The sequence below is a fragment of the Phaenicophaeus curvirostris genome, chromosome Z (assembly GCF_032191515.1).
Source record: "Phaenicophaeus curvirostris isolate KB17595 chromosome Z, BPBGC_Pcur_1.0, whole genome shotgun sequence".
In the NCBI taxonomy this organism is placed as follows: Eukaryota; Metazoa; Chordata; class Aves; order Cuculiformes; family Cuculidae; genus Phaenicophaeus; species Phaenicophaeus curvirostris.
In genome coordinates, this window is record NC_091431.1 from 63,306,590 (window position 1) to 63,328,621 (window position 22,032).

At 41.1% G+C, this 22,032-nt stretch overlaps 1 protein-coding gene across 1 annotated transcript in view; it reads left to right on the forward strand.

Annotated features, from left to right (window-relative positions):
* Positions 1 to 1,749: 1,749 nt before the first annotated feature.
* Positions 1,750 to 22,032, forward strand: part of RANBP3L (RAN binding protein 3 like) — a 30,028-nt gene continuing 9,745 nt past the window's right edge. Inside the window, exons 1-10 of the mRNA XM_069880121.1 lie at positions 1,750 to 1,809; positions 9,982 to 10,040; positions 10,299 to 10,335; positions 10,928 to 11,005; positions 12,086 to 12,160; positions 13,295 to 13,369; positions 14,658 to 14,782; positions 15,262 to 15,365; positions 20,446 to 20,530; positions 21,595 to 21,694. Of these exons, the coding sequence (XP_069736222.1) occupies positions 9,990 to 10,040; positions 10,299 to 10,335; positions 10,928 to 11,005; positions 12,086 to 12,160; positions 13,295 to 13,369; positions 14,658 to 14,782; positions 15,262 to 15,365; positions 20,446 to 20,530; positions 21,595 to 21,694 (730 nt within the window). The 5' untranslated portion in view covers positions 1,750 to 1,809; positions 9,982 to 9,989. The remainder of the gene's footprint in view (positions 1,810 to 9,981; positions 10,041 to 10,298; positions 10,336 to 10,927; positions 11,006 to 12,085; positions 12,161 to 13,294; positions 13,370 to 14,657; positions 14,783 to 15,261; positions 15,366 to 20,445; positions 20,531 to 21,594; positions 21,695 to 22,032) is intronic.

Consider the following 22,032-nt stretch of genomic DNA (forward strand, 5'->3'; position numbering starts at 1 on the left):
TATAAAACAGAAATTGAGCTTCAACTGCAGGTTTGGCAAATCCTGTTCTTAACCAGAAGGGTTTTATTATTTTTTCACCTCTGGAAATACAAACATCCATCTCTGGAAATACAAACAAATGTCTTTTTGTGTCAAAACCCAGAAACAGTACTTAAATATGATTCTGAGATTGGATAAGTATTTACGAATTTATCATACTGTATATTTTCACTATATGTATTTCTCTTATGCCTTGTGCTTTTATTATCTAAATACAGGCAGTTTTCTGTGGTTTTTTTTACAGCATAATGAACAAAAAATGGTTATATTAGTACATAGTTTAATTCTGATTCTTTTTTTGAATGGAAGTATACTAATTTCTGGATCCATGGCTTCCACTTACATGTTAGTCCATTGTTGCCTTCTTTTTTTTTTTCTTCATGCATATAGCCACAATATTTTGTTTTAGAGTTTTTAGAGCGACAGAGGCAAAGGTCTCTTTTTTTTATATATCTCTTGATACAATGTGCTGGGTTTGGCTGAGATAGCCTTAATTTTCCTCAAAACAGCTGATGTGGGGCTATGTTTTGGATTTCTGTTGAAAACACTGTTGATAAGAGGAAATCTTAGTTAATGCTGAGCAGTGCTCACACAGAGTCAAGGCCTTTTCTGCTCCTTGGGCTGCCTGCCCTGCCAGCGACTAGGCTAGGGCTGCACAAAAAGTTGTTGTGAGAGACAGCCAAGACAACTGACCCCAACTGGCCAAAGGGATATTCCAAGCCATAGACATCATGTTCAGCCCCTAGAGGTGGAGGGAAGGTTGGCACCTGGTGTCACTGCGTGGGGACTGGCTGGGCATCAGTAGGGTGGTGGTGAACAACTGTTTTCATTCATTCATTTTTATTATTAACTGATATTATCTCAATCTAGGAGTTGTCTGACTTTCACCTGTCTGATTCTCCTCCTGCCATCCTGATGGGAATGTGGAGTGAGCAAATGTCTGATGCTTTGTTGCTGGCTGAGGTTAAACCATGACAGAGGATAAAATTATGATCTACTTATATATTTTCAAGTAGTAGTTTTTGTGTGTTGTGTAATGGTTACTTGGATGTTGTGAGGGAAAGCTGGATCCACTTAGAGGTTATGTAAGTCAGTGACATTATTTGGGAATCATGATTAAGATTTTATTTTTTTTAGTATGTGAAATAAAAATTGTAGTTTCTGTTTTAGAATTAAAAGTTTTCCTGTGAGGTACAAGTGACTTTATTAGAACAACCAAAGAAGTATAAGTTGTTATTTTAATTTAAGGAATTATGAGGAAAATGTAACATTTTTACAAGCTTGTTTCCTAATTTCACATAAAAAAATATGAAAGTATTTGGCATGACTATGAAGTAAAGTGTTTTCAGACTTCTGACAAGTGAAGATGCAACAGAATTTATTTTCATTTGAAATCTGAAAGGGTAAAAAATAACTGTTTAAAGGTCAGAAATAAAGTACTACAGTGAGAACATGAATTCTCCAGATGAGAGCCACCGCTCTGTCAGCCACTTATGACATCAGGCATGTGACTGAAAATTGGAGAGAGATTTGGTCTTACATCCTCAAAGGTTAAGGATCATTTAGATGTTATCTGGACAAGATGGAGCAGTAATAACAACATCTCTACAGTTTTCAAATCCATCAGTGTCTGGCTTGTTTTTTAATGTATCTATTTTGTTAAGTTTCTACAGCTGTTAAGTTTCTACAGTTGTTGAGTTTCTTCAGCAAAGGCTGAAGGACCCTTACACCTCAAGGACAGTGCTGGCTTTAGGGATACCAGCAAAGCCAGTGAGAGCAATTTTACGTTACTGCTGTGTGTCATTCTGAATAGTGCTTTCTAGGCTTAGGCACCAGCCAGCAATTATTTCCCCCAAACTGCATCTCTGTATTTTCTTCCAAATGGAACTCTTATAAATGCGGTTTCCATCTGGGCATATGAATGGCTGTAACTTGCCAATAGCCTGTCTGTACAAGTGCTAGGCAGGGTGCCGAGCAGGGTGACGTGGGGGGATGCCCGCACTGGATGAGTAGATCAGAGCAGAGAAGACAGGTCTGAGATCCGGTTGCCTTCCATGTCAGGAAGCTCCAGTCAGAGCATGTTTGATGGTGCTTCTGTGCAGGACAGAAAGCTGGAGCCAGTGAGCCATGCAGATCTCAGACAAGGGAATCGCACACTTCCAGTGTCTCTTCCAGGCTTATTTTGAACTCTGAATGCAGCAAACGTTAGACCAAGACCTCTCTAATTCAGCAGCTTCAAGGGTGACTGTAGTGAGGAAGAGAGTCTGATCCATGATGATTATTCATGGGCTGACTGACAGGTTCTGTCTGGGCTCTTGACTGAGACTGGTGGATTATTCTAGTCTTTGGAGCCAGAAGCAGCCCATTTGGCAGGTTCTTCTGGTATCTTTTCCAACAGCCTCCTTTATCCACAAGTACCAAGCTGCTGAAGGCTGGAGTGTCCCACTCTTAACTAGACACTAGCCAGGCTGTGTATGACTGTCCCTTTGGTGGTCCCAGCCCACCCCACTCCAGTCCCTCTGCGTCTGCTTACCCCCAGTTTCTGCTGCTGCTGCTTTCTTGGGACAGAGTCAGGTGCAATTTAGTGGCAGAAAAGGAAGGGGTGAAATCCAAAGTTGCTTCCCAGTATTAAAATTCGCATGTTGACATAATTGTGGTAACTTCTTCATGGCCTTGTCTTACATACAAAAGTAATTCTGTATTGCTTTTTCTGTGAAGATCAGCTGCAGATATTTTGTGCTTACATATCTGAGAAGTTTAAAATCGGAAGCTGATGCATAGGATGCATGTCTAGTTAACACAAATATATATTTAAAACTCTGCTATGAATGGCCTGATTGATGAGTGAGGATCTTACTGATGAGCAACGTGGAATACTTTTGAGGAATTACAAAAAAGCTTTCTTGATTTGGGTACAGGCAGCACAGAACTATAAAAATAATAAATAACCAGAACAGCATCTGCAAACTCTGATTAAATCTACTGACAGCAAGGAATTTTTCCCTTTGTCTCAAAAGGAGTTGATGGGATATGTCTTTTATATTTACTGCAGCATCAAGATATGAATATTTGTCTTTAAGAGGTGTGATTATACCCTAGCTTTGCATGTTTCTGTTGGTAATCAACCAGTTAAGAATTTTTCTTCAGAAACTTCTGGATTTTAAGCTATTACTGGAATTTTCTTGTTGTTTATATTATAGTGAACTTTCCTAATTCCTTCAAACTCCCTACAGCCTTTTAGCTCCCACAAAAGTTAGCTCTGATAGAAAGTCAGTTCCATTTTCACTGCGATTTACTCTTTATTAGTTCCATGCTTTGAAGTAGTAAGTGTACGTTTAAAAATATTGCTAGCTTCTGAGCTTTGAGAGGTACTGTAGAGAATATAAAAGTTTATGTAGCCGTGTTTTAATTTTTGCATTTTACCTTCATTCAATAAGAATAAAAGTCACCTTTTAAAAAAAAAAGACAGGAAAAAAGCCTACTAGTTCTAAAATATACAAGGTCCATCACAAAAAACACCTGAGGCTGTGCTTGTAATTCTTTTTATTTAACAAATTAAGAAAATCTATTATGATTGCCATCAGAATATTTCCATTCTGAGTTGACACACAGCTGCATACAGTGCTGCTAACGTTCAGTGCAATTCCAGACGTGATTTTCTGAAAGGCTGTTGAGGATCTCTGTAAGTTTTGCTTTCACATCTTCAGCCATCAAAGAATGGGTTCCTTTGAGCACGGAAGCTGAGAGGGTGCTCAAGCACAGTGACATCGTTAGGAGCTAAATACTGCTTCACAGACAAAGCATTGTGGGTTGGTGTGTTGTCTTGATGTCAACTCAGAGTTCACCCTTGCACAGCAACATTTACCGACTGAGGGTAAGAAAATGCCTCTGTTTGAACACGCATGCACTCGCACTGAGTGAAGAGATCGAGTTGAGCCTTGTCTCAGTGTGACAGGTTAAAATATACCATATAACCATCTCTTTGTCTCTCCTCTCTCATTCTTAGTTCTGAGCTGTACAGCTAGTCTCAGGGTTTTTTTCTGTCAGACCTTGTATTTTAGCAAAATATTATCATTTATGTGTGTTACTCCCCTCCAGTGAATAGAAGTGGAATTGCTACGACTCATGCCGTGCCATGGACCCCTAGTTATAACCAGATGATGGAAATTTTCTTCAGCTTTCAGTGACAGAGAGCTATCTTTTTTGAAGTTGAACAGTGTGAACTTTTATTCTGCTTTTCCTATTAAGGACAAACCAAACCATTGCAAAGCCTGTCAAATCTGCTAAATTCAGTACTTTGCACACCTGAGTAAATATAAAATTAAATTAAGCAACGGCAAAACTGTGTTAGTTGTTACTGCTGTGTTTGTGTATCACTGGGTTTGAGTAATAGTTTTGTGCTTCTTGTCCCTGTTTACATACATGCAGCATTTATTTTAACAATGTTTAATTTTTTCTTGATTGTTGAGCATGTATTTATTTAGTAATTTTAACTTATGCACGATAGGTTTATGTTTGCTTTAGTAAACCTTTGAGTAAGCAACAACAGTGCTAGAGTGGTTTGGTCACAGGTAAGTGTTCAAGCCAAGATAAAAATAATGATCTGTGTATTTTCACATGGGCTTTTTTTTCTAAGCAGATAACAGAGGACGCCAATGATATAAAAATAGTGTGCACATAAAACATACTCTGACAAGTGTCAATTAACAAGATAACAAGTGTGGGATTTCTCTGGCTAAAGGGCAGACATATAGCTCATTAGTTATCCTAGTCTGTCCTTATCACCCATGGAGAAAAATACATGCAGTGGCAGTCTGGTGAAGTTCCTACTGACTGGAAGAGGGGAAACATAACCCCTGTTTTTAGAAAAGGAAAAAAAGGAAGATCTGGGAAACTACAGGGCAGTCAGTCTCACCTCTGCATCTGGCAAGATCATGGAACAGATCATCCTGGAAACTCTGCTAAGGCACTCTGCTGATGTGAAATAAGGAGGTGATTTGTGACAGCCAGCATAGATTGATTAAGGGCAAATCATGCCTGATAAGTTTTATTGCCTTCTGCAACAGGGCTACAGGGCTGGTGCATGTGGGAAGAGGAACTGATGTCCTCTACCTGCATTGTGCAAGGTGTTCAACACTGTTCCACATAACATTATTTTCTCTGCATTGGGGAGACATGAGTTTGGCAGCTGGACCACTCCTTGGGTAAAGAATCTGCTGGAGGGTTGCACTCAAAGAATAGCGGTTAACAGCTCTGTGTCCAAATGACAACCACTCACAAATGGTGTTTGTCAGAGGTTGGAGCGGGAAGTCAGGAAGAAGAATTCCATTAATGCCTGGCTCCGAGCCTGGTGTGAGGAGAGGTGCTTTGGCTTCTTTGATCATGGGGTGGCTCACGCACCCCCATGCTTTCTTGCTAAGGATGGGACACGTGTGTCTCCTAGGGGGGCTAAAGCCCTTGCTAAAAACCTAGCTAAGCTCATAAATCGAGCTTTAAACTAGATGTGAAGGGGGAGGGGGTTGAGCCGAGGCTAGACAGGAACGAGCCTGGACATGGGGCAATTGTGATTTGGAGAGTGGGTGTTGGTGTGGGCCACCAGTACCTCACCACACAGAAAGTAGGGGTGAACACACCGGAGGGTGCTAAGGGAGATATGGGCACTCTGGAGCTAGCTACTCCAGTTACCAGGCAGTTGGGAACGAACTCTGTTCCCTCTAAGAGGGCTGAAGGCTCAGCAGCTCAGCTGAAGTGCATTTACACCAATGCACACAGCATGGTGAATAAGAAGGAAGAGCTGGAAGCTGTCGTAGGGCAAGGAGCCTATGATGTCGTTGCCATCATGGAAACGTGGTGGGACAACTCATATAACTGGAGTGCAGCTATGGTGGGGTACAAACTCTTCAGGCGGGACAGGAAGGGTAGGAGAGGAGGCGGGGTAGCCCTCTTTGTAAGGAAGGACTTGGACACCATTGAGATGGATTGTGGCGATGAGGAGGTTGAGTGCCTGTGGGTTAAAATCAGAGGAGCCCACCAGAAGGTAGATTTTGTGATGGGAGTCTGTTACAGACCACCCAGCCAAGGAGAAGCAGCTGATGAGCTCTTCTACAAACAGCTGGGGTTAATCTCTAGATAGATGCCTCTCATTCTTGTGGGAGACTTCAATCTGCCTGATATCTGCTCGAAGTACAATAGAGCAGAAAGGAAGCAGTCTAGGAGGTTCCTGGAGTGCGTGGAAGACAACTTCCTTGCACAGCTGGTGAATGAACCAACAAGGGAAGGTGCCCTCCTGGACCTGCTGTTTGAGAATAGAGAAGGCCTTGTGGGGGATGTGGCAGTAGGAGGACGCCTAGGACAAAGTGATAGTGAGATGATAGGGTTTTCTGTTCTAGGTGAAGTGAAGAGGGTGGTTAGCAGGACAATAGCGTTAAATTTCCAGAGGGCAGACTTTGAACTCTTCAGAAGGCTGGTTGGCAAAGTCTCATGGGAGATAGTACTTAAGGGCAAGGGAGCCCATGAGGGCTGGGAGCTCTTCAAAAAGGAAATCCTAGCAGCTCAGGAGAAAGCCATCCCCATCTTCCAGAAAAAAAGCCGGCAGGGGAGAAAACTAGCTTGGTTGAACAGAGAGATCTTGAGTGATATCAAGAAGAAGAGAAACATTTATGGGCTCTGGAAGAGGGGACAGGCCTCTTGGGTGGACTACAGGAGGGAAGTGAGATTGTGTAGAGAAAATATCAGAAGGGCTAAGGCTCAACTAGAAATCAGATTGGCAAAGTCTGTGAAAGATAACAAAAAATCTTTCTATAAATATATAAATAATAAAAGGAGGACTAGGGAGACCATACAGTCCCTATTGGACACAGAAGGAACAACAGTGACAGGGGATGAGGAAAAGGCTGAGGTACGTAATGCCTTCTTTGCCTCAGTCTTTAACTGTAAAGAAAGTTGTTCCGTGTACAAACCCAGGAGCTAGAGGAGCATAATGAGGCTCCTGTGATCCAAGAGGAGGTGGTCAGAGCCTTGCTAGCCCGACTGGACAGTCACAAGTCTATGGGGCTGGATGGGATTCACCCTAGGGTATTGAAGGAGCTGGCGGATGTGCTGGCCAAACCCCTTTCCATCATCTTCCAACAGTCCTGGAAGACTGGGGAAGTCCCACTGGACTGGAGGCTGGGGGATGTTGTGCCCATCTACAAGAAGGGTCACAGGGAGGATCCAGGGAACTCCAGGCCTGTCAGTCTGACCTCAGTGCCAGGGAAAGTCATGGAGCAGGTGATCTTGAGTGCTGTCATGAAGCACATGCAAGAGAACCGGGTGATCAGGCCCAGTCAACACGGGTTCACAAAAGGCAGGTCTTGCCAGACTAACCTGATCGCCTTCTATGACAAAGTGACTCGGCTGCTGGATGAGGGAAAGGCTGTGGATGTATCTTCCTGGACTTCAGTAAAGCCTTTGACACAGTTTCTCACAGGATTCTGCTCAGGAAACTGTCAGCCTCTGGCCTGGACGGGCGCACACTCTCCTGGGTGGAAAACTGGTTGGCTGGCCGGGCCCAGAGAGTGGTGGGAAATGGTGTGAAATCCAGCTGGAGGCCAGTGACAAGTGGTGTCCCCAGGGCTCAGTGCTGGGTCCAGCCCTGTTCAATGTCTTTATCAATGACCTGGATGAAGGCATCGAGTGTACCCTGAGCAAGTTTGCGGACGACACTAAGCTGGGTGGAAGTGTGGATCTGCTGGAGGGTCGGGAGGCTCTGCAAAGGGATCTGGACAGGCAGGACCGCTGGGCTGAGTCCAACGGCATGAGGTTTAACAAGGCCAAATGCCGGGTCCTGCACTTGGGGCACAACAACCCTGTGCAGCTACAGACTAGGAGAAGTCTGTCTAGAAAGCTGCCTGGAGGAGAGGGACCTGGGGGTGTTGGTTGACAGTGACTGAACATGAGCCAGCAGTGTGCCCAGGTGGCCAAGAAGGCCAATGGCATCTTGGCTTGTATCAGAAACAGTGTGACCAGCAGGTCCAGGGAGGTTCTTCTTCCTCTGTACTCAGCACTGGTGAGACCACTCCTCGAATCCTGTGTTGAGTTCTGGGCCCCTCACCACAAGAAGGATGTTGAGGCTCTGGAGTGAGTCCAGAGAAGAGCAATGAAGCTGGTGAAGGGGCTGGAGAACAGGTCTTACGAGGAGCGGCTGAGAGAGCTGGGGTTGTTTAGCCTGGAGAAGAGGAAGCTGAGGGGAGACCTCATTGCTCTCTACAACTACCTGAAAGGAGGTTGTAGAGAGGAGGGAGCTGGCCTCTTCTCCCAGGTGACAGGGGACAGGACAATAGGGAACGGCCTCAAGCTCCACCAGGGGAGATTTAGACTGGACATTAGGAAAAAATTCTTCACAGAAAGGGTCATTGGGCACTGGCAGAGGCTGCCCAGGGAGATGGTTGATTCACCTTCCCTGGAGGTGTTTAAGGCACGGGTGGCCAAGGTGCTAAGGGGCATGGTTTAGTGTTTGATAGGAATGGTTGGACTCGATGATCCAGTGGGTCTCTTCCAACCTGGTTATTCTATGATTCTATGATTCTATTGGGGCTGGTGTTATTTAGCATCTTTGTCATTGACATGGACAGTGGGATTGAGTGCATCCTCAGCAAGTTCGCTGATGGCACCAAACCTCCAGTGGTCAACACACTGGAGGGATGGGATGCCATCCAGGGTGACCATGACAGGCTTGAGAGGGGGTCCTGTGCAAACCTCATCAGGTTCAAGAAGGTCAAGTACAAGGTCCTGGGTTGGGGCAATCGCAAGCACAAATACGAGCTGGGTACAGAATAGATTGAAAGTAGCCCTGAGAAGGACTTGAGAGTGTTAGTGGATGAGAAGCTCAATGTGACCCAGCAATGTGCGATCACAGCCCAGAATGTTAACAGTGTCTTGGGCTGCTTCAAAAGAAGCACGACCACTAGCTCAAGGGAAGTGATTCTTCCTGTTTCCGCTCTTGTGAGACTCTACTGGAGTACTGCATCCAGAGTCCTCATTACAGGAAGGACATGGACCTGCTGGTGCAGGTCCTGAGGAAAGTTACAAAAATAATCATAGGGAAGGAGCATCTCTCCTGTGAAGACAGACTGAGAGATTTGGGGTTGTTCAGCCTGGAGGAGAAGAGGCTTTAGGAAGATGTTATTGTGGCCTTCCAGTGCCTAAAGGGAGCTACAAGACAGCTGGGGTGGGACTTTGTACAAGGCCATGTGTTGACAGGACAAGGGATAATGGCTTTGAACTGGAAGAGGTAGATTTAGGTTAGATATCAGGAAGAAATTCTACACTGTGAGGGGAGTAAGATGCTTGAGCAAGCTGCCCAGGGAAGTTGTGGATGCCTCATCCTGGAAGTATTCAAAGCCAAGCTGGATGTGAGCTATCTGATGTAGTGGGAAGTCTCCCTGTCCATGGCATCGCATTTGAAACTAGAAGATCTTTAAGGTCCCTTCCAAACCAAACAATTCTGTGATTGTATGATTCAGGTCTCTATTTATAATCTCCCACAACTAAAAGATGCTCATTCTCAGGTGCTCATTGTTTCGATTAACTGCGTGTTACAGACATCTCAAGGAAACATAAGATGAATTCTGTATGTAGTGGTCTAAAATAATCTATTTGTCTCTGCTTCTTTGCTATTTAATTGTTCCATTTATTGTCAACTGAAGTTGGCAGTAAAAAAAGAATGAGGCAAAAACCTTTGGCATCCAGTTAGACAAAATTCACAGTGGGATTTGTGAACTCTAACTTTGTTGGTTTTTTTTTTCATTTATGGACTGTGCTGTATATCATTGCAGCTCTATATTTTCATCCTTTGTAAATAAAAAATGAAGTCCTGTTTGTTATTACATGTTACTTCGAGAACTGTAGTTGAGAAGTGTTATTACAGAATTATTAGTAAAAATGATCACTTCTCTGTTACAGAGAGATCAATGCTTGCCCAACCAACATTTGTTTTTGGAAAGAAGGACCATCCCTTGAAGGTAAAAAGCTTATTTTTTCATATTTGATAAAGAATGCTAAGAAATGAAGAATCTGTAGATCATGATCCTAGCAGTAGTGAAGAATTTTTTCCCAGGGTAAAGTTTGTAATACATGATCTCAAAATAGAGCAAGGAAAAGCAGAAACTAGAAACAAGACTGCTTTTAATGCATAAATGTGGATTTAAATACTTTGTGTCCTGGTCTAGAAAATGACTGTTATATTCTCCTTGACCTTTCCACACATATTTTTTTTCCAGCGGCCTGCAGAAGACCCAGTTTGCAAAGCTGAAAATGGTAATAACCACCTCATTTGAAACAGTATGATAATACACTGGACTGTTCATTGGTCTGACTGTTGCCTGTAAAAATAGTGTTTCATCCCTCACTTTGTTTGAGCAGGGACAAATCGCTGTTAGTAGCCTAAGACTATGTGGGTGTAGAGCCACCTACTGTGCCTTAATACCTAAGTCCATTCAATCTTACCTCTTATATTTACCTGAACACCAAGGTCCAGAAGCCCTGAAAAGTGGCCAAGTATATTTAACATCTGTATGAGCTCCTAGTTGCCCCTTTCTGTTTGTTTTGGATATATTATAATGGAACTTATCAACCTTAGTGTCTTCTGATCCTCTGGGCTCTGAATAAAATGTAAGTGCTTCATTTAGGTTCCCTGAACTTAGTAGAAATAAAGAAGAGTCCCTAAGGCTTTGTACCAGGTGTTGACTGAGATTCTGAAGCCCTCGTGCTCTTAGGTTCTGCCTTAAAACTATTCCTGTAAGTCATTCCTAGAATATATCATGTTCAGGTTTTAATTCTGTTTCATAACATCGTGCTGAAATCTCCTGCCAATCTGTCCCTGCAAAACATTGTATTTACTTTCCTCTAGATATCATTAGTTGTTCCAGGAAGCGTGCAAGATCATCATCTTTTACTTTCCAGAAGTCTGACTCTTGGTCTAACATAGGTATGGTGTTTAGCTCCAGTCATGTTTTAATTATTGTAGTTCTGTATTCTCATATGGAAAAAAGAGAGGGAATTTTCCGGTCTAAGAAACATTTCTGCACTGTAGAAATGCTGCAAGTCATGAAAAAATAAACACTGATAGAAACTTGCTGGTATTTTCCAAAAGATCCCTTTTTAGGAAAAAAAATATATTTTTCAATACTTACATAAAGCCATGGAAGATCTGTATGTAACATACTGCTTCCTTGAATTGCTCACACAGTCAAGGGAGGAGGAGGGCTGGAAAGGAATGAGGCTCCCTGGTTTGTGTAAGAGATCAAGTGTTCCCTGAGCAATCCCTGAAAATGCGAAGCGGTTTGCAGAAGGGTCCCTCCTTCCATCCAGCTGACAGCTGACTGGGAAGGCTTCTTAAGGACTGTGTGTTGATTCCATGGGAAATGCATATAAGACACTGAGGCTGCTGTGTAAGAGGATGGATGACTGGCTTTTACAGTGTTTCTTTAACAAACAGATGAAACCAGAAAGTTACTTCTGAATTTAGGCATTAGTATGTGTACATTATATTTTGTTTTATATAGTCCTGTGACAAATCTGAATGTAGCCAAAAGGATTTAAGATAAGCTAAGTTGGGTTTTCTCTGTAAATTATACTGATATCATAAACAGAAGAATCACGGATGTAGTAGAAATTTAAAGGTATGACTATGCCATAAAAATAAAGCAGGATGCAGGAGGAATCTTGAGTGTTTGGCCTCTTGATCGTCCATGCTACTTAACAGATAGCCCGCTCCCTGGCTATGTGTGAACCTTTCCAACTGCTGGTCTCCAGGGCAGGACTGTTACAGAGTGGGCTAGCAATAAGCAGTGTGTCTGAGCCAGGCTGTGCCTGCTGGCCTCAGAGATGCTTCCGATTCAGCAGTACAGGCATAACCTAATGGGCTACTTCAGGAAGCTGGTAGTTAGCAGGTAATAATTTATTCTGCTGCAAATGAAGGCATGACATCAAATAGGCTAACCTGAAAATTAATCTTTTTTTTTTTTTTCTCCAAACAAATGATAATTTCAGCTTTTTATTCTTTCAGGTCTAACTCTTATTCAGAAAAGAGGGAGATCATCTTCCTTTACTGTCCTTCCTACCTTCCCTCCTTCCCAGCCAGGTAATTTAAAAATCTACAAAGCCAATAAATATTTATGTAGGAAAGCAGATATTAGCTAAAATAGATAGGTGTATGTCAGTACTTTTTCTACAGGCCAGTGCTGGGGTGCATTGGACTAGGCTGGTATTTGGACAGGGTAAAGGAATGTTTTAAGAGAAGGACCAGCAGTTGAATACAAGAAATGTTCTTTGCATTTGTTGTTAGGGAATCCTGCAGTGCTGGGGTGGAATCTTTGAATAATTTGCAAACGTGCAAACAAACAAGTGTGGTATAAATTATACTTGAAAAAAACAGAATAGAATTAAGGAATTTACATTAATCAGTTTGCTTGCAATTTAATAGTGATAGGTCCTACAGAAATATGTTTTTCTGCCCTAGGAGCCTGTCTTCCACCTAACTAGAGACCCTGGAAGAATTCTCCCACTTAAAACTAAAGGGAATGATGGCCTTGAAGCCTAGTGTGTGTCTCCTACCAGAGACAATTCCTTGACAGATGTTGGCATGAAGGATTTCTAAACAATATTAAGAAGACACAACATTGTTAAAGGAACAAACCACACTCTTTCTGCAATGAAAAGCTGTGATTGTGTGTAGAGCATCAGTTATCTCATTTTACAGGATGTGGTATATGGTTGCCGTCACTTTCTGGCTCTTGTTTGGTATCTTTATTAAAACAGAGAAAGCATCAGTAGTGTGCTGCTGTCACTCTTGTAAGTTATGAAAGCCTTTTTACCAGAACAGGGCAGGGCACATTAGTTTATTCCCATGTTCTTGGGCCTCATTTAGTCGTCTTAAAAATGTCTAAAATTGGACCAGCATTGCCATTTCAACAGCTTTTGCAAATCAGCAGCACCTGATTTTCAAAGCTGAAGAAGGATTTTTTGAGCTTAAAACATCCATTAATATTGAAAAGACTTCTGTCTCTGACATACCAGAAAACCCGTGGTGTTTTCTGTGTCTACGTCTATCCACCCATAAAATGGAGATAGTAATAATTATCTCAGAGATCTGTTTAGGTGGATAGGTTGGAGTATTGATCAGGTACTACCAGAATAGGAAGGGTTTACAGAAACATGAATTAATAATAGAAGTTTGCATTACTCATTACTAAGTTTTAAATTCCTTCTTCTGTAGTAATGAAGAATAACATATTCATGACCTCAGCCCATCTTCAGAGAAACACTGACTTGATCAAAAGTTCAAAAGAAGGTAACTGTCATTGCATTATTTGTTCCACAAAGATGTTCTTAACAGATACATAAGGCATAAAAATGACAACTCCTTTCTGTGCTGAATGATACACTAAGTATTTTTATGAAATACATAAGTTATTTGTTTGACAGTGCAAATATTGTGTGAGCTCTGTTCTGAGCCTCTGCCTTGACCACTTTCCTGAGTAGATTGAATATAACCTTGAATAGTGACATTTCACATTTCTAACTGAATAACGCTGCTCCTGGAGAAGGCAATGAGGAACTTTCTTGGTGTCTGCAGGTGCACCATTAAATTTGGAATATCAGAAGACAGATTTAACATAAAGCATTAAATTTAAGTATAAATACAAAGATATAGTTAAATATGGAAATACAAATGTATTTTATAAATATGTATATTTATGTATGTAATTCATTACATGCTTATTCTGATAGGTGAATGGGTTGATGTCCTTAAAGTGTTCTGTAGTTTAGAAGGGATTAAAGTTTATCAGAATATGTAGTAAGTAAACAATAACAGTAATTTAAATATGTTTTGACACTTTCCATTAAAGCAACAAGACATATGGGTATGAATTATATCACAGAATCACAGAAATGTTTAGGTTGGAAAAATTGTTTAAGATCATCAAGACCAACCATAAACCTAACACTGCCAACTCCACCACTAAACCATGTCCCCAAGCACCACATTTACGCATCTGCTAAATACCTCCAAGGATGGCAACTCTACCACTTCCCTGGGCAGCCTTTTACAGTTCTTGACAACCCTTTCAGTGAAGAAATTTTTCCTAATATCCACTCTAAACCTCTCCTGAAACATCTTAAGGCCATTTCGTCCCACTTACTGCTTGAGAGAAGAGACCAGTACAGACTAGCTACAACCTCCTTTCTAGGATTTGTAGAGAGTGATAAGGTTTCCTTTCATTATCCTTTTCTCCAGACTAAACAATCCCAGTTCCCTCTGCCACTCCTCATAAGACTTGTGTTCCAGCCCCTTCGCCAGCTTTGTTGCTCCTCTTTGGACACGCTCAAGCCCCTCATTGTCTGTCTTGCAGTGAGGGATGCAAAACTTAACAAAGGATTTGAGGTGTGGACTTGCTGGTGCTGAGTACTGGGGGTCAATCACTTGCCTGGTCCTGCTGGTCACACCATTTCTGATACAAGCCAGGATGCTGTTGGCCTTGTTGGCCATCTGGGCGCACTGACATCTCACATTCAGACGACTATTGATAATGTGAAGAAAAAATCTCATTAAACATTTTGTCTTTGTTTTTTCCAAGGATCCTTGTCACAAAGTCAGTTGCGGAGTGTCCTTAGACCTGCCATTTTACAACCCCCACAAGCTCTGACCTGTCCTGAAAATCCTGTAGTATCTCTTGTGACTAAGAAAGAAGCACGTGTTCAGGTAAAAAGAAAAGTAATTTTACTGTCTAATATGTGTTTGGAGCTCAAATTTAAAAAAAACCAAGTCAACAAACAGTGCTGTTTGAAAGCACTTAATTATTCTACTGCATGATTTTCTAGAAAGTTCCCGTATCAGTTTCAGTGGAATTGATGGATCACTGACATGGTGTGAACTGTTAAACTGATGCTGACTGTGTTTGAAAAAATGTCTCATAATTGCAGCCTGTCTGAACTTTCAGATATGAAGTTTCCATGTGAAAATCAGTTTTAGGGGGTCTTCTAGATTTTGTTTATTTGAAAAGTGACATTTTAGCAGTTTGATTAAGGGCACCAGCTTAGTACACAGCCAGAGGAAGTCCTGCCAACTACCCCGTATAGCTATACGTCCACGTACCTCAGTGACTCTGGACTTATAGCAAACCTGTTTATAGTAGAAGATAAGCTTGCTCTAATTAAGTAATCTGGTTTTATTGTTCATAGCCATCTGAAGACAGCTGTTACTCCTCAGCTGAGAATTCAGTAAGGTCCAAAACAGCTGTGAGGTTACCTACTACCACGAATCTTTCTAGCTGTAAAACAATACCGTAAGTTTTCATTTATTATATTTATACACAATTTTGTCACTTGGCCTGTGGCATGCCCTTTTGTCCAACATTTGTAACATGGTACTAAGTCCATGCTATCTACACCCACACAGTGCTCACTGGTGTTTGCATGTGCTGCTAGGATTTGTGGCTGCCAACATGAGCTCCGTACACTATAAGAAATGGACTCCTGACGTGAATTAATCTCTGTAGGACTGTTTATTTCTCATTTGCAACCCCCACGCCAGAAACTGTTTTGGTTTGCCGTCTCCTGAAGCTTTGGTAGCTCAAAATATGCCCCAGTTTTGAATGTTTACAGTCATTTTTGTGTCCCTTTGGAGAACTCTCTTCTGATTGTGTAGCTGCTGTCTCAGAAATGGATGCAGGGAAACTCAGGAATTACCAAAATGTGTCATCATGTTGGACACAGGAGACATGAAGAAAACCATACAGGACTGATTTGGAAGACAAGGTGAATGCTGCAACTGAAGCTCTACTTCTGCACACACTCCAGAATTTCTGGTATGAGCAACTAGCAGTGATGATTGTGACAGCGTGGCTTCTTAGTGCAGATATGGGTTGAGCAGTGTGGACTTCAGTATTTCTGCATAAGGAAGATGACTTCTTTGGAGTAGGGCATTGTCCCATGCCCTTGCCCCTGTATCTGGCTGAAAGAGCTCATCTGGTGGAAAGCATGTTATTGCCCCTCTCTGGATGCTGAGAATGTTCAGTCTGTAGGTAGCCAGCCTAGTGTCAGCAGACTGTCTTGTGGATATTAGTACTGCTTGCTGATGGCTGATGACGGTTATTTAGCTGGAAACTGGAGCATCAGGAATAGAACGGAGAGTAGTTAGGATGAGAGAATGACATTCCGTAATTGCTAGGGCCACAGACAACTCATTTGTGATGTTGCCTCCTTTCTTCCTCACCCCTGAAGAGCAGAGAACATGTTAGCTGCAAAGGAGTCTAATACAATCCTCTTCAGGCCTGGACGGGCCACAGATAAAGGTTCCTGCATGCAACATTTGGGATGCACAGTGTTGGGGTTCTAAAAATATGATGTATTTTACATGTACAAACAACTTAGATTCTTAATCCTTATCAACAACAGGAGCATTATTAGAAGGTAGATGCTCACAGCACTTTGGAAGAGCCAGCCTGTCCTTTTCTATCACACATAATGCTGTGTTGACAGCCTGTGGGGACAACATGGTACCACACAGCACACTGGATTTTTAGCATATTCAGAGTGGTGGTGATGCATAAACTGGAAAAGCCAAAGGGAAGATAGTACTAAGTTCAAAATCAGTTGGTATCAATATTCCAACTCATGTAACCTTCCGTCATCTGCACAATACCTAGGAAAAGTTAGGTGAATGGCTTTCTCTTGCAAAGGAGGTATTCAGAGAAATGTAGTGCAGCATTTCAATGCTGACAAGTTACAAGGTTTAAAAGTGTTTATGGCATTTTTTTTTAAAGAGGAATTGCTAATCTGCTTGTGGTATTTGTGCCTCCGTAGTTCTGTGTATCACAGCTGTAGTAAATTTTGGTTTATCTGACAAGTTGAAAATGAAAATAAATGCAACTAGGTGCTTACTGCACATACTGCTCTTCAGAAACTGCAGGAGAGTGCAAGTGCCACTCTTCTGATCCATATTGACTGGTGCTTTAAAACACTTCAGTAACATTTTTTTTTGGCATAAATGTTTTCTCATAGATTACTAGACAGTAAGTATTCAAACTAACAAGATAAACACTCCATATATGAGGTCCAACACAAGAAAACCTGAGACTGCACTTCTAACTCTTTATTTAACTAATTAAGAATACCCACTACAATCACCTTCAAAATAGTTCCCTTCTGAGTTGACACACAGCTGCACACAATCATGCTAACTTTCAAAGCAATTCTGGACATCACTTTCTGAAAGGGTGTTTGAGGATCTCTGTCATTTTTGCTTTCACATCTTCTACAGACAAAAAAATGGGTAACTTTGAGCATGGACTGGATCTTTGGGATCTCCTCACTGTAAGCCTCAGTCAGTAACTGAAGAGTTTCCATCACAGATTTCTTCAGTTTCACCAGAAACTTTGTGCTAATTTGCTGTTCACCCTTGCACAACAACATTTTCCAACTGAGGGTAAGGAAACATGTCTGTTTGAACATGCATGTACTCACACTGACTGAAGTGATTGAGTTGTGCCGTGTCTTACTGTGACAGGTTAGAACAAGTTCTACAACTGTCTCCTTGTCTCTTCCCCTCAACTTTTGGTTGCTGAGCTAAAGGGATACTCTCAGGCGTTTCTTTGTGTCGAACCTCGTAGTTGCTGAACAGTAGGGAAGAGTGTAGCCAGACCTGTTCATTGCTAGGAAAACAATTTTTTAGATTTGTTTTTAATTATCAGTCATGGTGTAGCTATTGACATTTGTTCACAAAATTCAGAGAGATTCATCAGCGGGGGTTGCTGCTGCCTGCAAACTTCGCTCTTACTTTGCTTCCTCCACCTCTTCTTCTATGTGTGATATAGTTCTGTGTAGAGATAATGAAAATGGCATGTTAGCCCTCTGCAGTTGCTGCAGCTGTCCATGTCCCAGGAAACCACCAACAGTTCCATTTCCTGAACTGGCAGTAGCAATGCACTGAAAAGAAGGAACTTGCACTTTCTTGAGTCTGAATAGAAGCTTGGAAAGGAGATTGTGTCGTGACAGAAACATAATGCTGGGAAAAGACAGGTTTCTGTTCATGTGTTCAGCTTTTCACAGGGGTCTGCTTAGAAAACTGCAGTGGTTCAAGGCCAGCACTGGAACTGGCATCTACTCAGACCGTTCTGAACACTCTGAGGAGGACAGTACCTGGATCTACTCCTTTTCCAGTCCTTTTCCAGTATGTTATCCACATTTCTCCTTCTCCCATCCTTTCTTCTTCGTGGTCATTCTCTAAATTCAATACTTCTGTTTTGCATCACCATGGCAATGCCATCCCTGGCACACTCTGTTATTGCCCTGCGGCAACAAATGGGTTTTGAGGTTAGTTGGCACTTACAGTTAACTGTCTGGAAAAAGAATGATCCTGCACTGATTACTTTTTCCTTATGCTTCTGAAAATAATAAAAATCCATTTCCCACATTATTTCTTCAGAGCTCTAGTTTCTGGGTTTTACCTCTTCTGGAGTGCTACTTTACTGATTTGCTGCTACCATTCAGAGCAGCCTAGAATCAGCAGATGAAATTTCAGGCTGGAAACTGATCACAATTCAGTGAATTTTAGTGGGTAGTTTTCTTAAAGATAAGAAACTTATTAGTTTAAAGACACTTCAGATTCCCTGTTCATGGCCCAACACATGTGTGGAAGGTTTAAAGGCTGAAAAGAGAAGTTTTTTTCCTAATAGCCTCTTTCTTATTTGCTCTTAGTCCTAGCAACACATCAAGCATGAGAATGTTAAGGAATGCTTTTTTCCTTAAGTGTGAAATGGAGGTTGTACTTGGGAATTCCTTCATTCTACATGAAGGGATTTTAAGAATATTGTAAGCTGTGAACACAGAATCATAGAATCATCGAATCCCTTGGTTGGAAAGGATCTTTGAGTCTGACTGTACCCGTACACTACTAAATCATATCCCTAAGCACTTCAGTTTTCAAAGCAATCATCAAAGTTCTGGCAAGAAACTCAGCTTATTAACAGGAATATCCTCTGCATGATTTAAATGCCATGTAGCCCTCCCATGGGTCATAAATTATACGGAAGAGCAGATAAGTGGTGCTGAAGGATACAGCTTGTGGCAGAACATCAAATCATCTTCCTGCTAATTTCTTCTTCTGGAACAGAAAGAGACAAGAACTTCAGTTGTTTTGCCAATGCCAGCAAGAGATCTAATAATTAAGCTCTACAGAAAGCATGAACAACCTATAAGCCTTTTGTAAAAAAAAAACAACCACCAAAAAACAAACAAAAAACCAAAACTCTCCAAAAAACCCCAAAACCACAACAGCAGGAACAGCTTCCACACAAAGAAGTATACAAGGACTTTCTAGTGACTTTTATAAAAAAATGGAATCTGTTAATTTAACGTGGCTATATAATTAGCGGGTCACATTTGCAAGTCTACTTGTATTAGAATATTCTTGAATATAATACACAAATAGAATACTTATTACAAGATGTGACTATGTCATGCATCTACCTTCTTAGAGCCGTTATGGTGCCAATATAAAAACAAACGAACAAACAAACTTTTATCTGGAAAACCTGTGTCACTAAGAAGGAAAAAGGCACAGCAGAGAAGAAGGACAAGCGCTGTTTTAATAAGGTTTCTGCCAAACCCAGTCATACTCAAAGAACTCCAGATCCTAAACGTAAAGGGTTTCACCTACTGTGTGAAATTTTCTCGAATCTGTATCACCGAACTGTATTTGGCCAGTACCAAATGACTGCAAGTATTTAGTTTTCTTTACTTCTGACTTCAAGTGTATTTGTGAAACAAGTCACTGAAAAATGAGAAGACGACCTTGCTTTCCTGTTTTAGTTACATGTCATCATCAGCCATCTGCTCTCATGCCTTAACATATTTGCAGTATTTATGTGAATTTGAAGTGTGTGCATTAGAATACACCACCTCTCTGCCTTTCCAAGATGTGAGGTGGATGATCACAGAGTGCCTGTAAGGCACTGGGGAGTACATTATTCTGGTGGGTGCTAGTACTGCACTAACAGGAAGGGATGATTGTTAGTTGTTGGTAGTATACTGGTGTAGCAAAAGGTGACAGGGAAACAAAAATATCTCGTGAAAATTTCTGGAGTAATACTCTTCCCTGAGGAGAAGGAGGGATCTTGTTTTTCTTCTTTGTCTTTGCTTTTAAGGAACATTCTCAGTAAAATTCATGAAATACAGTGTGACACTCTCAACTCCTTGTGAGAAATGTTATGCAGGAAATAGTCTCAGATTCTGTTGAAGAACTGAATTATTTCAATGATCATTTTTTGTTTAATGTAAGGTGTGATAACGCAGATGCATTAACTTATTCTTCACAAAGTTGTAAGTAGTTCTAAATCACATTTTTATGTTATTTTGTTCCCACAGAAGTCCGTTTTTTGAAGACAGAAGTCTACAAAACAGCAGGAATTCTGACTTTGTGTTTGGAGAAAACATGGTCGAGAGAGTTTTGGTAAGATCTATAAATGCTGGTAAACCTTTTATCAAGGTTAATGTACTTATGAGTATATTTTTTCAGAGATTGCTTTATTTAGCTCCTCCTCTTCTTCTAAAGATGTGAGTATATATGATTCCAATGACTGTTTCAGAGAAAATATCTGAGTATTTGCCGTAGGAGGGATAGGCATCCCTTTCTTCCCCATCTTAGATGAGTGCTCAAATTACTAACCCATACCAATATGCACTATCCTTTAGCTCATTTTTTGATGTGAAAAATATTTTTTAAATATTCTATGCTAAGTGGGACAGCCACAATAGAAGGTAAAAGAACGTGGTCCCCACTGCTCTAGTAGTTCCTATCGTAACTGTTATGAGATGGGAGAAACTAGTATGAGGGAAAAATTGAACACTCATCGTAGATATTGTCCATGTGAAACTACATTGTGCATGCTGTGAGACAGCTTAATGGTTGAAGTCCTGAAGGAAACTCAGACAAAAAGGTAGTTCCCAAGTTAATTCCCATTTAAAATGGAATTGAAATTCAGTTTCTAGGAGCAGTTGAATGAAAACAGCTTGAATATCTGCCAGTGAAACAGTTTGGCCACCGTAGGTCTAGGTTTATGACTTCTGACCAGGATTTAATTACAAAGTAGGATTTGAGCCACTGAGCATTGTTAGGAGCCAGAAGCATTTATTTAGACATGTGCAAAACCTGAAGGTCATGGTTAAGTTTGTGATGTCTGGGAACTTTAAGCTATTTTTCTGGGGCTTAAGTGCTTAAACTGGAAATTAACTGGTAATTAAACATCTAAGTCTTTCAGCGTGTTTAAATCCTAGTCCAGGATCCATACAAAGAGGCCATTCTTCTTGGTGGAAGAATGATGTAGTGATTTTATGATAATAAAGATACTTCCATTGGAGACTGAAACAGTATCATCTGGCGCAGTTTTTACTTTTAAGATATTACAATTGCTAATCTTCAGCCTATCATGCACTAAATGATCAGTGTTCTGCTTGATATGAAGTAACTTAGCCATTTTATTTAAATAGGAATTTTTATTTCCTGTTTTTTTCTAGGGTCATGAAAGACATCCCAAGCCATGTAATGAAGCCAATTTGTATAAAGGACAAATAACATCCATGTGCACAGAATCTTCTCATATCAGTCCTCAAACAAGTAAGAACACTCAGCAAACCACTATAGCTAGCTTTGTTATTACATGTTTTACTGTTATCTTGGAGGATGTTAAATGAGTGGTGGTCAGTAATTGTCATCTATTCTCAAGTTATCCAGTCACTAGTACACTTGCAGTATGTGCCAAAATCTGCATTCAGAAATTAGCTACTGGTTATGACATTTGAACGGGACTAACTTCAGAATGAATGATCTAAGGTACTCGGGAAATGATAGAGCTTTACAGGTTATTGCTTATTATTTGAAAAAAAAAATGCAGTGAATTTTGTGAATGCCTTTTGGACTGTTTTTAACTGCAGTTTTAACCTGTTGACTCCTTG